Source organism: Mercenaria mercenaria, chromosome 10 (genome assembly GCF_021730395.1).
Source record: "Mercenaria mercenaria strain notata chromosome 10, MADL_Memer_1, whole genome shotgun sequence".
Taxonomy (NCBI): Eukaryota; Metazoa; Mollusca; class Bivalvia; order Venerida; family Veneridae; genus Mercenaria; species Mercenaria mercenaria.
In genome coordinates this window covers 40,765,169-40,779,966 of record NC_069370.1, presented here as the reverse complement: position 1 = coordinate 40,779,966, position 14,798 = coordinate 40,765,169, and the positions used below count along the sequence as shown (strand labels likewise).

At 36.9% G+C, this 14,798-nt stretch overlaps 1 protein-coding gene and 2 long non-coding RNA genes across 3 annotated transcripts; 2 read left to right on the top strand and 1 right to left on the bottom strand.

Annotated features, from left to right (window-relative positions):
- LOC123560373 (uncharacterized) lies at positions 1-4,564 on the bottom strand. The gene is made up of 3 exons (XR_006688206.2): positions 4,390-4,564; positions 3,432-3,590; positions 1-173 (listed from the first exon to the last, which is right to left on the bottom strand). It is a non-coding gene; the product is annotated as an uncharacterized LOC123560373 (long non-coding RNA).
- A 103-nt stretch (positions 4,565-4,667) lies between these two features.
- Positions 4,668-7,028, top strand: LOC123560372 (uncharacterized). The gene is made up of 2 exons (XM_045352571.2): positions 4,668-4,924; positions 5,245-7,028. Exons 1-2 carry the CDS (start codon positions 4,768-4,770, stop codon positions 5,604-5,606), a joined length of 519 nt encoding a protein of 172 aa, XP_045208506.2. The 5' UTR covers positions 4,668-4,767; the 3' UTR covers positions 5,607-7,028.
- A 1,514-nt stretch (positions 7,029-8,542) lies between these two features.
- Positions 8,543-10,540, top strand: LOC123560374 (uncharacterized). The gene is made up of 3 exons (XR_006688207.2): positions 8,543-8,668; positions 9,338-9,522; positions 10,369-10,540. It is a non-coding gene; the product is annotated as an uncharacterized LOC123560374 (long non-coding RNA).
- The last annotated feature ends 4,258 nt before the right edge of the window (positions 10,541-14,798 follow it).

The following is a 14,798-nucleotide window of genomic DNA, read 5'->3' as shown; positions in this document are numbered from 1 at the left end:
TAGATAAATAAATATGTTTCTTATTCAGGACAGTTTGACATTTCATTTTCCCGGAACAATAGACACGGAGCAGTCACATGCCGAGCCGCCCATCTGTATGGAGCAGAGATAGTCGCATAACGAGAGTGTGGTCTGGTGGAACGTAGCTGGTGCTGCCGTGGCGTGACCATGGTCTGAAAATATTATGATAAGTTACTGAGGTAACACTGTCGACCTCAAGGGCTTTATGTAAGTTCAAATACTGTTTTTACATTGATTGCAGAGTAATGTGTCGAATAACATTTTCCTCAAGCTTTTTGTTAATTACAAAATGCCATAAGGATTTAAAGCCGTCAAACAACGCAAAACAACTCTCATTTAATGATTTAACAAACATTAGTTTTCCAGTAGGCCTATTGTGCCATATATACCTATCCGGGTGCACAACTAAACCTGTTGTTTGCTAACAAATGCGGTCGAATCCACGCTGTAGATGGAGCAGCGGATCTCTTGATCATGCGCTCCACACCCTATTACCTGATGTCCACCACGCCGAGGGATGCGGCTGCCACAGAGGTCAGAAATCAATAACGATGAGTAGTGGTGTTAGTCTTTTGAGCTGTATTTTTTCATTTCGACTTTCCATGAAAATATTCTGGTGCAAGCATACGTGTAAATGCCTTAACATATTATATAATTAATCCTGGTCACCAACTTTGCGAAATAAAGAAGTATTCAGCAGTTTAAATTGGATGTATATTAAAATTGATGCGAAAATCACATTCAACGGCCCAATTCGAAGTGTTTACAAAATATTTTGATCGAATTTACCTCACAAGTCAAACGACCAATCATCTGGGGATAATCCTGGCAAGTTTCAAGTCTGTCCGTACGTCTACACCGACGTTATGACCCTCCAAAGGGACCCGGGTATAGTCACGTATGATAAACTTTACCGCAGAGGGCATTTTTAAATGATGCCCATCCCACCGAGGAGTCAAAATATAGGATACCGTTTACGACAGAGGGGACTTTGGTGTAAAAATGTCTATTTTGGCTGTTTGTTTCGCTTATACGTCTTGGGAGGTCATGGAATCATTTGCAGTATGCATTGTTTATATACTTATGTTTAATAATGGGCGATTTTCAATGGCGAACACCGCTGTAACACAGTGTTAATCAGTCTAGATTGTATTTCTATCTCCGACATTGCATACTATCTGCTACATGTATAGACTGGTTCTGCTGCTGACTGTAAATGTTCATTTTGTAAATTCATTTTTGTTTCAATTTCTTTTATGATGAAATATACAGAAATAATGATATCCTAAGTCCTGATACTTGCGTTCTTGCAGGATTCTGTGTTGAAGTTACGGTTAATATTAGGTATTAAATCGTTTTGCATTTATTATATACAGCTTTCATTTAAATACACATCAGATCATATAGTTAAACACAGTCTGTCGAGTAGTATATTTAAGCATATATATTTGAAATGCATGAGAATTGTTTAAAAAAAGCTAAGACACTGATTTGCAGCTTACGCTAGAGTGATTGACCATTTAAGTACATGGAACTGGAATAAGATGAAAACATTTGGAATGCTGGATATAGGACAGAAAACATATGCCGACGTGATTCCAAATGAAGGTGAAATATTCCTTTCTAGTGACCAGCGTGTGGGCATGTATCGAAGTTACAGGGCAAAATATCAAAATTGAATTCATCTTTAAAATTTTTCAAGAGAGATCGATCAGGATGAAATCTTCATTTCAGATAGTAACTCGATAATAACAGATGGTTTAGTTATTTCCATTGCATTTTGATAGATCTCTCTTGACATGACAATTAATTAAATGGTCAATCACTCCAGTGTTTACTTCAAAATCATTGTTACAGTAATAACACGTGTATGCCTTCATCTTTGGTTCTGAAATTGAATACAAAATAAATTGTTTAGAACATTTCTGTAAACGATTAATGAATAACAACTTTATTTAGAACCGATCACTTGACTTATGCCACTGACAACAAATATATTTAAATTTTCTAGCCTAACGGATCTTTTATGTAGAACTATGTTACTATCAGTAGCCTCTTAGTATGAAAGCTTGATAATGCAAAACAATTTGATATTTAATATAAACCTATATTCAACACTGAATCCAGCAAGAACGCAAGTACCAGGACTTAGGATTTCATTGCTGGCAGCAAATGTCTGTATATTATGATAAAAAAGAAACAAAAATGATTTTACAAAACGAAGACTTTCAGTGGTAAAACAACTCTATACATGTACAGTATCAGATTGTATGCAATGTATATACAGTCTAGACTGACTGCAAAACGATTTATCATTTAATATAAACCGTAAATTCAACACCGAATCCAGCAAGAACGCAAGTACCAGGACTTAGGATTTCATTGCTGGCAGCAAATGTCTGTATAGTACCGATACCATCAGGACTTACGATATCATTATTTCTGTATATTTCATGATAAAAGAAATTGAAACAAAATTGAGTTTACAAAACGAAGACTTATAGTAGCAAAACAACGTCAAAGATAGAAAGAAGTTCAATCTAGACTGATTACCACCGTGTTACAGCAGTGTTCGCCATTGAAAATCGCCCATTATTAAACACAAGTATAAACAATGCATACTGCAAATAATTCCATGACCTCCCAGGTCTCAAAAGCAAAACAAACAGTCAAAATAGACATTTTTACACAAAATTTCCCTCTGTCGTAAACGATATCCTATATTTTGGCTCCTCGGCGGAATGGGCATCATTTAAAAATGCCCTCTGCGGTAAAGTTTATCATACGTGACTATACCCGGCTCCCTTTGGAGGGTCATAACGTCGGTGTAGACGTACGGACAGACTTGAAACTTGCCAGGATTATCCCCAGATGATTGATCGTTTGACGTGTGAGGTAAACCCGATCAAATTATTTTGTAAACACTTCGAATTGGGCCGTTGAATATGATTTTCGCATCAATTTTAATAAACGTCCAATTTAAACAGCTGAATACTTCTTTATTTCGCAAAGTTGGCGACCAGGATTAATCATATAATATGTTTAGGCATTTACACATATGCCTGCACCAGAATATTTTCATGGGAAGTCGAAATGAAAAAATACAGCTCAAAAAACTAACACCACTATTCATCGTTATTGATTTCCTACCTCTGTGGCAGCCGCATCCCTCGGCGTGGTGGACATCAGGTAATAGGGTGTGCGCTCGGCGCTTTTCTCTACAACAGACGACAATCTGAGACTGGTGACATTTGTAGAACTGGTATTGTCCATTATGTTTAAAGATACTACATGGGTTATCTAATTTTTGTCACGGTGTTGAGGAGTAAAACTTCTAGTTGATAACATGGGGTCAACAAGGAAAAACTTTTATCTTTTATCATATCGCTCTCACTACGAGAAAAACTTACTGTGTGAGTGGGGACAGCCGCAGTGGGCAGCATCACTTTCATCATGACGATTTGGGTCCGTACAAATTTTGGTACAATCTAAGTTAGACACACTGGCCGCCCATGCCACCAAGAGCATCGGCGTCATACACATCAAAATTTTAAATCCCATGCTTTGATCTGAAATAAAACACGGTAATGTTGATTTTCGAATTCTGCCAATTGTTTGAAAATAGGTCGCGTGTTGTTATATTCATAAAGGAGCATTTTGGTATGAAGGAAAATGTGGTTTTTTTTAAGACTTTGAGTAATGAATGATACTATTCTACGTACAAACAACTAATTCATCGCCCATTATTCTAGTATAATAAATACTGTATTTTCAAGTTTTGACAGATGCGCATTCCATGGCTGCACGTAAAGTTACAAAGCATGATTCAAACAAATTTTAAAGGAAATGAACGTTTATCGACATAATATTTAATTTAATTTAGCTTTTTACACGTTTTATGCTACCACAGTATGTTTGTTTCCTGATATGCCATCTGCATAATCCTTCAGGTTACGCTAGTGCCCGAGCCCTAGCACCAATCACTAAGGTTGTTACAGATATAACATGAAAACCCATGTGTTATCCCTGCTATTGTATAATTTGCAGTGCTATAAGTGCACAGCCCATACGCTTTTATTTCGTTGATACCGGTATCCTTTTTTGTTTTCGTAAAATCGGTATCCGTTTTCTCTTCCTTTGTTCTCGTTGCAAAGTCATTTTTTTCTCTCTTTTATTCTTGCTATTAATTCAGTATCTGTTTTAAGAACTCTTGAAAAGTTACAAAGATTTTTTAATTGGTTAGTCTAATAAAAAAAAATCACATTCAAATACTTCCTATTTTAGTCACGGCTGTGAAAATGAACGCAAAAGTAGTAAAAACGTGTTCGAAAGAGCAAATTCCCATGACACCAATAAAGATTAGGTTACCTTTTTTTTATCTGCACTGTATATATAACCCTGATCAAGTTCAAATACAATTTGTAATGTAACTACACTCTGAATTATAAGTCTATGTCCATTCAAATGCTAAGTATAAAGACGTTTATTAAATTTCGTCATAATTCATTCCAACAGAAGTCGACCTTACAATACTGATAGGGCAAGCTTGATGTGATCTCTATTTGTACCTGCAGTTCACAAAGGCCTGTAAAGACGTCATCAGTTGTCCCCAAATTGTCCTTGTTTCTATGTTTGCCAGGGTTACGGAAAATTAGTTCACTTTCATGTTATTCTAATAGATATATCAAAAAGAAAAGAATTACGGTTTAATACACTTATTTGCATATAGAGACTAGAATTAAAAAGATGAAATTGGCAGTTTATATACTCATTTTGAGTGTTTTACTTATCGGAAATGCGAATGCTTTTATTGTAGATTGTTTAAGCATATGCGGAACAATCAGCGACCCAGTTGTCTCACTTCACTATGGCTGTTTCTGTGGAAATCATTCGTTGAACGCTGGTAAATATATATTACTACATATAAATGTCGTGTTATTTTAAGTTGTAACAATATCTAGTCTGTAAAACTTTTGTTTTCTTAAGTTACAAAACTGAATTTTGAGTCTGCCCCAGAATGCAACCATGTCATTTTGTCAGTTTCAAAATTATGCTCAGAAGCAATAGATATGTTTGAATTTTTGATTGACCGAATTAAGATAACATATGAAATATGTTTTTTCTTTGAACACCATGCATAAGTATCTATATATTGTTTCTTGAATGTTACCAAAAGTCCCCACACTGACGTCATAATACAAAGCAAGTCATTAACAATTGCAGCACAAGAGACGACACTAACAACGAACACATCAACGTCTGCAGCAACCATCAGCTCTACAATCACATCTAGTGCAACACAGACGACCTTTACAACAGCAGCACCCACCACCGTAATACAAAGCAATTCATCAACAATTGCAGCACAAGAGTCAACATTAACACCGAACGCTTCAACGTCTGCAACAACCATCAGCTCTACAGCACCCACCACCATAAAATCTTCAACAAAAACAACAACATCAACAACTGTTCCAACTACAACAGGAGTATCGACATTATCTATGTGTGACTATTTATGTTCAATACAAATGGGTGGGGCGGCGTGTTCATGTTCAATACCACTTGTTCCCGGCAGAAAGTAATTTATTCAGCCCGATTTAATAATGGATAATCAGAATTTGGCCATGAAATAGATTTATTTAAAACTTTAGCAACTTGATCAGTACAGAGTACAGCTATATGTGTTGACTGAGTGCTTAATACAAATGTACATGGTTGGTACTCGCTAGGTGTGTTTTTGAAATTTGATTTGCCCAACCAAAACAGAGTTATTTAAGCATAAGTATAAATGAAATAAACATAATTTGTCATAAGAGTTATACGAATATATGAAGTATTGTATGTTATTTGTCAAAGATGTGCATTTATCGTTACATATTAGCCGAAATTTATTAGAAAAGTATTGTTACCTCCCTTTGCCCATATTGGTTGCGCAGAGATAGATTGGAAATGAATAAATGTGTTTTCAAGCTACAGGTACTTTTAAAACGCAGATTTTTAATTGAACTATTCAAATATCTATCAAATGAAAAATGTAGAATAAGAAATTAGGCGGTGGTGTGTGGGTGGATGGGGGTAGGGGGGTAATACAATATACATTTGTAATCGAAGTCTAAATCTCTGTGATAGGTCTTTTTGTAATACTGCTCCCCCTATTTCATTTTCTTGTTTGCATTACGGACATATTAGATTAGAAATAAATGTATAAATATTATTTGAATCGGTTCTACAATGCATGAAATAACTAACTCCGACTACCCCCTCGTGGCGTCTAGCTTTTGATATAAAGGTAAAGGTCTTGTTTATTATAGTGTCACCCCTATTGAAAGGGCCAGCCAATTTGGCCTATGAGACACCTTTATTGTGCGTACCAATTACCTCCCAACTCCTACCACTATGTCAGGCGCCAGACGGATAGAAGTCGGTAACTATTCATTTAACTAGCTCGCGGCTCACGAACCGGCCTTTTCGGAACGAGTTCCATGACAAACATCCCCCGGACGAACGCTCCCCATGGGGCTCGAACCTTCGACCTCCCGACCCCTAGGCGGATGCTTTAACCACTGGGCCACGGTTGACCGAGTCACCGAAACTGTGTTGGTACACCGTCTTCAAAACTTTCTTGCAAGGTCTTTAGGTTGTGTTAAACTATCCAGACTTCTTTGTTTACATAGAATCGAAGCCAAGGTAGTATGTTCTTGAGGTTCTCTAGTATTTTGTAAAAAAAGAAAAATCGACAAATTTCAAAGCCGAATTTATTGAACAACATGTATTAAAAATGATTGAAAATTTGAACACCTATATGAAGGACAGACAATTACTGTAGATATAGTATATGGGTTTGGCCCTCCCCAGATTGCGATGAATAAAACTTTTAATTGGAGGCTCGCATAATGTATTTTACTTGAAATAAACTCAGTAGAGAAACAGATTGATTGGTTCATTGTGTGCACTTTGTGTTCAAACATCACATATATATCAAGCCTTACCACATATATTTTTTATTTTAATAAATGGTTGTGAATAAAATCTTATTCTCTTATTCTTAAACATGTCCTTGGTCTAGAGGCCGTTGGATACATGAAATGTAGTACTAAGGAATTTAGTACTGAGTACCAGAGTCGGCCGAGTTGTTGAACTGGGTATCGAACTTAAACCGACATTGGACATTATAAGAGACTGTACCGAGTTACCGTGTAAACAGTTACCCAAGATGTGGATTTTCCACCTGAAACAACAGCTAGTGATATGAGCCGTGCCATGGGAAAACCAACATAGTGGGTATGCGACCAGCATGGATCCAGACCAGCCTGCGCATCCGCGCAGTCTGGTCAGGATCCATGCTGTTCGCTAATAGTTTCTCCAATTCCAATAGGCTTTAAAAGCGAACAGCATGGAGCCTGACCAGACTGCGCGGATGCGCAGGCTGGTCTGGATCCATGCTGGTCGCATACCCACTATGTTGGTTTTGTCATGGCACGGCTCATATAATTATTTTCTTGCATGTCATACTCAACAGAGTAGTAAAAATAAGATCAAATAAATGGCGTTCTTACAGTACTTTTTTTTTCTAACTTTATTAGACGAAGAAGTAAAATAGACAAAGGACAGCTAAAGACTCCAACAGCAACAAGTATACTTCAAGCACCCAGGTGTACTCAAACCTTGTGTTAATGTGATAAAAAGAAATGGTCTAACAATAAGAAATAAGCTAAATTATTCATTAACCTTTGGCCTGCTGGCGGCAAGTGATGCCTTTGCGACTATTGCAGGCAAAGGCTGATGACCATGGTCTGCATTGTCCGCTATTCAGTCAGTAAATGTTCAATGAACACCCTGATATTACCCAAATTGAATGATGGACCGGTCCATTTTAAAAATTTAGCATGCTAAAGGTTTAACTAGTCTAGGTTTTTCATTAACCCTTATCATGCTGGCACGATTGATTCTGCTTTTGCGACCAGTGTAGATCATGATCAGCCTGTACATCCGCGCAGTCTGATCATGATCTGCACTGTTCGCTTTTCAGTCAGTATCTTTTTGGTAAGCACCCCTTTTTACAGTTAATGATACTGTCCAAATTGAAAGATTGACAAGTTCATTATAGAAAGATTAAATGCACTGATTAATTTATACCGAAATTCGTTTCATCCCATGTTTCTCGTCTTTTCAACGCATTAGTCGACCGTACGAGTTAGCACCACTTTGTGGTGTAACAGAGCATTGTTTTAATTATGCAATGAAATCAGGTTGATGGGAACGTGCATGCTTCTACTCATGGCTTGTATTCTTTATAAAGATGTTTCATTCATGATTTTAAAAGTTCACGACCTATATTTTACACTTAATGACGTTAATAATACGTATGTTCCCCAGATAACCAAATAACGAAATCGTGTTTCAAGGGAGGCAACTCGTACAACCATTAAATTTTAATTTTTGTCGCAACTAGTACTAGTATTCATAAGACAGATTGTGCACTTGCAATTTAAACTAGTTTATTCGGCTTCGTTTGACCTATCATAAGTACGTGTCATGCTAATCAGTCTAGCTCCATTTTAGTCACATAAACACACATTTTATATGCTCAGTCCGTTTTGGCCATGTAAATAGAATAATCTGATCTGTGAGGATTGTCTAACAGGTGATGTTCTTTTCCATATAACTTGCTTTTTCTGTTAACGCATTTCTTCAAATGTTACCTTTTTGTACAAAACACTTATAACTTTACCGTATTCTAGCAGTGCAGAAAAAACGACTAACTGAAATCAATATAGAATGTGACTGATTTCTTTCGAAATAACTGTTTTAAAATGTGCAATGTCTCGTTTTTGGAACTTGTTTAGTTACAATTTGGCTATATGGGACAATAATGCATTTATCATCCGTTGTAGAGATAACATGGTGAATTGACAATGATAACAGTATGCCACAGTCAAAATATAATGTAATAATTAGTATGAAGTGCCTACATATTAAACTTTTGAAGCATTTAACTTAACATAATGATATTTGGCTATATAACGGTATTTGTCTTTGTGTTTTATGTTGGAAATACGGTAATTGTTGATTCATTTTTGATAAACTGTGATGGAATATGCGGACATCCCGACAGTTTCGAAGAACTCCATCGCACTATTTGCGAATGCAACCTCGTAGTTCATGGCAAGTGAACACAGTTTTATTTTCAATACATATGAAGCTTGAGTCATGGTTGAGAATTATGATACTGATTTTGGGTTCTACTGCCAAGCATCAGCCGGATCAGGTATGTGATTAAACCATTTGCTTAAAGCCTTTGTATCTCTGTCAGATCTAAGAAACCAGGATCGTGCATGATGGTTAGGCTAGAACTACTCTTGATTGTGGTGCTTGTGCAGGCTGTTGCTGGGGCTCGGTCCTATCTCATTGATACAATTACTGACTGTGACCATGTATGTCACCATCGTCACCACTATAATGAATCATTACTCAGCCTTTGTGGATGTCCGCATCAAGGTTTGTTGTTCGCTTAGTATGTTGTTGGGTCATTACTTTAGAAACGACTGGACACTTAGTCATATTCGGATGTCTTTTTGTTTATTGACCCAATTTATTTGAAATGCAAGCGAAACGAGCCTTGCGAACTGAATCACTCAAAGTAACTGCCAAACCGAATTCCTTATAAAGGTAAACATTTAGACTTACGAAGTATGTTGAGATCAAGTAATCTGCAATAATGTTTACTTCTTTCTTCATTATGACACTGATAATTTCTAAGAGCCAGAGTTAAGAGTTATTGAAGTGCTATTTGAGAGGATTTTATGGCAGAGATATTTATTTTAAAGGACTCTTACTACTGATGCCAGCCTAGTTAACACAATGCAAAGTTTTATTTTATCTCGGATACAAGTCTCAGTGATGATGTGTGCGAGTATTTATCTCGCCTTATGTAGCAATCAAACTTAGATAACAAAAATTAAAGATGTTACTAAATAAAACAACTGCTCCGCGGTGGTTCGCTTGGGCTGTAGAAGCCTTTCATGGGAGAATGCCATCCGACTGACTTACAGAAGGTCGGCAGTTCTACCAGGTGCCCGTCCGTGCTTGACGTGCCCCTCAGCTCGTCCTTTACCATTAAATGCTGGAAATTTTCTCATATGACTACAACTGGTGTTACCTGAAACATACCAGAAAAAAATGAAAACTACAAACATAAGACAACTCTGTATATTTATTAAAGCAGATGAGAAAACGGTGTCCATTCGTGTCTTTATAGAAACGTTTTATGTCGGGATATAATTTACAAATCTTCAATCAATCAAACTCTCCTAAGCTAAGACAACTGAACATGTTTCATTTCAGGGCATCGCGAGAGTCATAGTACAGCGCTGACGACCCTGTCCATGTGTGATTACCTGTGTTCCATACAGATGGGCGGCTCAGCCTGTGACTGCTCCGTGTCAATTGTACCCGGCAGGAAATGAGTTGCTTTGTGATTTCTGGTTTTTGTTACCTGATAAAACACCAAACTACATTTTCTTTCAGTTGTCAGTTTTGTCTAAAACCTGTGTATGGGGATAAGATATTATTCTTGCGTCCTGTCTAAAACCGTTGTACACTGTATAGATATTACATGTATATGAACTAAAACAGAAATGGACCGGAGAACGGTGCCGCCATACTGCACAAGATATGAGCTGCACGTCGGACGAAATACAAAGGTGGTTAACCAACAAAGCTTAAACAGTACAGACAGTTTTGAATTACCTCCCTTCGAGTTTTTCGTGTTTCGGTAACACATAACATTTACATACTAATTAATTAACTCCTGTAAAAATCATTTCAACATCTTTATAAATTCACGGATTAAATGTTCTACCCCAAGGCCTGATACCCCATTTTTATAACAATTATTTTAGAAAAATTGATTAGTCATTTTATTGTGTATGTCTTAATGATATCATTATTTTCTTTGATGCAGTTTATATTGTTCGAGTGCTATAATATGTCCGCTCATCTAACATGCAAATGAAATGTGGAAAATTCTTACAGATGAGAAAAAGCATTTCCTAAACTTGATGATGTTTATTTTTTTGTCAAAGTGTTACCCCGATAAGGGGAGTTTTCTTATCTTCTTTTGCGACAATAGCATTTGCTCTCTTAATATCTAAACCGAAGACCTATGTATATACGGAGTTTAACTGTCTAGTTAAAGACGCACCACGGAATAATTATTCTTTTTAAATTTCCATGATGGTAATTATATATGATGTGCACGAGTATCTAATTACAACTTGACAGTTACATGTATTAGGCAAAGGCGATGCGTTTAATGCCTAAACATTTTATTGAATGCATAGTACTTGGTGTATGAAGTTCAGTTTACACCACACTTTGTTTCAACAGTGTAAGATAGTTATTTATCTCTTTTTAAAACAATAATGAAAAGAGATTGACTTAATAATTTTGCAGACACATTAGTTCAGGGATGGCCTAAATTGCCCATCTGTCATCTTGTACTTAGCTGTATTACACCAATATTGTCAGAATGTTTTTCACGAAGTAAATGTGAGAGGAAAAAGTAGGTCACTAGGTTGTGGTAGGTCTTTAAGGAAATCACCTGCCCCTCTCGACTTAACATCATTTCAGTCGACACTTAGGGTCACATACGTTCAAGTGAGAACTACCGAGATTTCTACCCGACAAATAGGCTAGAAAACTGCGGAAATGTCGATCGACATAAACAGTGTGACTTAATTAATGCCCAGTTAAGTTCGGACAGTTTGGAGCATCCGGACGGGTTGTCTGTCGATATCTTTCTTATGCAAATTACTGATATGTGAGAAACCTCGGGGGATACACGAAAAATAACAAATAATGATTTCAATTATACTAGATAACATGATATAATTTGAAGTTATTTTAAACCACTTGAATCCCAGCTTACCTGACAAAGTTTATATAATAAATCAAAAATCCGTTCTATTCGTGCCTGACAACATTTACATATTTTTATGTTATATCCTCTGTAATAGATAAAATAAGACACTCGTAGTCTCCTCTTATTTAACATGCATGTAGAACACACCAGTGTACAAATCGTTCTTGGTAGTTTAATGACATCAATTGGTGTCAATATTCGTAGCAAGACTGGGCATACTCATAATGCTTGTGACAAAACAAAACTGACGAGATAATTGAATATTCCTTTGGTTCTCTCTGTCTGAAATACAGAAAATCTTTACTGCCTGCCGATGCTGGAATTTACAAAACTAAATGCATTTGTAAGGCAAGGTCAAAGTCAGCACTTGTTCATTAGAAAGATAGAAATCATTTACTCGCCACTAGTTTTCTAGGTGAGGAATCGTTACATATACATGTGTATGGTACCTAAACTTGGCACAAACGAGCACACTGTGCGCTTATAGTATATACATGCTAAAAAAAAGGAACCCATTCTGTCCCTGTCTCTAGTATTGTTTACCTTGCTCAAAAAGGCAGGGAGGCAGTTTTATAGTTACTATCAAAACTCGGTCGAATTTTTGAAAATCCCTACCGGAACAACAACACAACAGCATCAGGACGCGACAAAAGTATGGCAAAGACACGGCACATTTTTCTCTCGTTTAGCGCCTTATTTAGCCGAAGTTCCAGGTGACAACACAAGGACAAAACAAAATAGCATTTTGTCTTAAATATCGTAGACTTATGAAGCTGGCTGAACAGTGATAGTGATTATGATGATGATAATAATGATGATAATAATGATGCCGACAACTTTGATAGCGATAATGCTGCTATCGGCGATCCTAAAATCCTATACACCCTTGCAACTCACTCCGTCGCTAACGAAATTTTGGTAGTAGCTACCAAATTTTGAATCTTAACAATGCTTATTATTTGTCATTCTATTTGTCTGTTTTATGTAAATTTTTGATTTAGTATGGTGCACATTTGCAAAATAACTCGAGCATGGAATTCAATGTGGTCATATTCTATTTGTGCCAGCATTGCTACCCGGTGTTACCGTTCAATGAACTAAGTTGTCATTTTAACAAGCCTCAGCAGGAGGAGCATATCAGGTTCAGACCGTCAAAAGAGTCGAGTTATCACTGTATGTTATTATTTTGTCACCTCATTTGATGGCTTTATTCATAGCTCAGCGTCACCATGGAGAACGTAAAGCAAAGACTTCAGAGTTGTCCAGACATTAGAATTGAATGAATGAAGGCCACGTTTTGTTGATGTAAATGAACGTTTGCAACATAGTTCCAGCTTGCAAAATAGAACTGCATTCAATTATCTCCTATTTTAAGTTAACAAATTGACGAGTTTTCCTTGTGTACGTCCTGGTGCATTAACCCTTACCCTGCTAAAATTCTATAATGAACTTGTCCATCTTTCAATTTGGACAGTAGCATTAACTGTTTAAAGGGGTGCCTACCAAAAAGATACTGACTGAATAGCGAACAGTGCAGATCATGATCAGACTGTACGGATGTGCAGGCTGATCATGATCTAAACTGGTCGCAAAGGCAGTATCTATATATTCTACACATTTTACCCCCTAGAACGCTCTGAATCTCTTTTGTATTCTACAGTTACTGAATTTGTTTCTTCTTACTTTATAAATCTGAACCCGTACCACTTTAAATAATCAGTATACAGAAATCATATGTGGTACGAATTATCCCTTAATATATAACACATGATATCGCAGGCATGCCTTTTTCCGAAAATGTCTCCGCCAAAAGCATTGGTATCAGAAATAATAATCTAACTGCTTCAGTTATATCTGCTATAGTTTCGTGGTTTTTTTTCAGTCCAATACATGACACTCTTCCTTCTTTCGTGCCAACTGAATTATGATACCTTTCTAGCCAATATGTGATACTCTCCCTTCTTCCATGACATCCTTCTGTAATGCCAACTTACGACATCCTTCATTCTTCCATGCCAACATATGACACCTTTCTTCTGTGCTAATAAATAACATCCTTCCTTCTTTCATGCCAATTTATGACACCTTTCCTTCTTCCATGCCAACATATGACACGCATCCTTCTTTCATGCCAACATATGGCACGCATCCTTCTTTCATGCCAACATAATAAATAATTATCATACCTTTCCTTTTTCGATTCCAACTTATGACACCCTTCCTTCTTCCATGCAAACATATTCCAGTCTTCCTTCTCCCATGCAAACACATGCCACAATTCCTTCTTTCCTGCGAACATATGATCTCTTTCCTTCTTCGATGGCAACTTACGACACCCTTCATTCTTTCATCAATATATGACACCATTCCTTCTTCCATGCCAACTTATGACACCCTTCCTTTTTCCATGCCAACTTATCTCACCCTTCCTTCTTTCTTGACAACATATGACGTCCTTCCTTCTTCCATGCCAGCATATGAAACCCTTCCTTATACCATGCCAACATATGACACCATTCCTCTTCGATGTCAACTTATGACACCCTTCCTTCTTCGATGCCCATTGATGGTACCCTTCCTTCTACCATAATAACATATGACACTCTTCCTTCTTCCATGCTAACATACAATACCCTTCCTCTTCAATGCCAACTTATGACACTCTTCCATTCATACTTCTTGTTTTCTTCTGAAATACTGTACGGTCGTTTTAAAATGAATATCAAGAACACCCCATAATCAAAAGTTGTGCAAATTGTGTGCTGTGTGTACACTTGAGTTTTGTTATTGCAATTCTTATGCTTGTTTCTGTACATGTAAGGGCCTGTGGACGCATATCAATTACACTGGC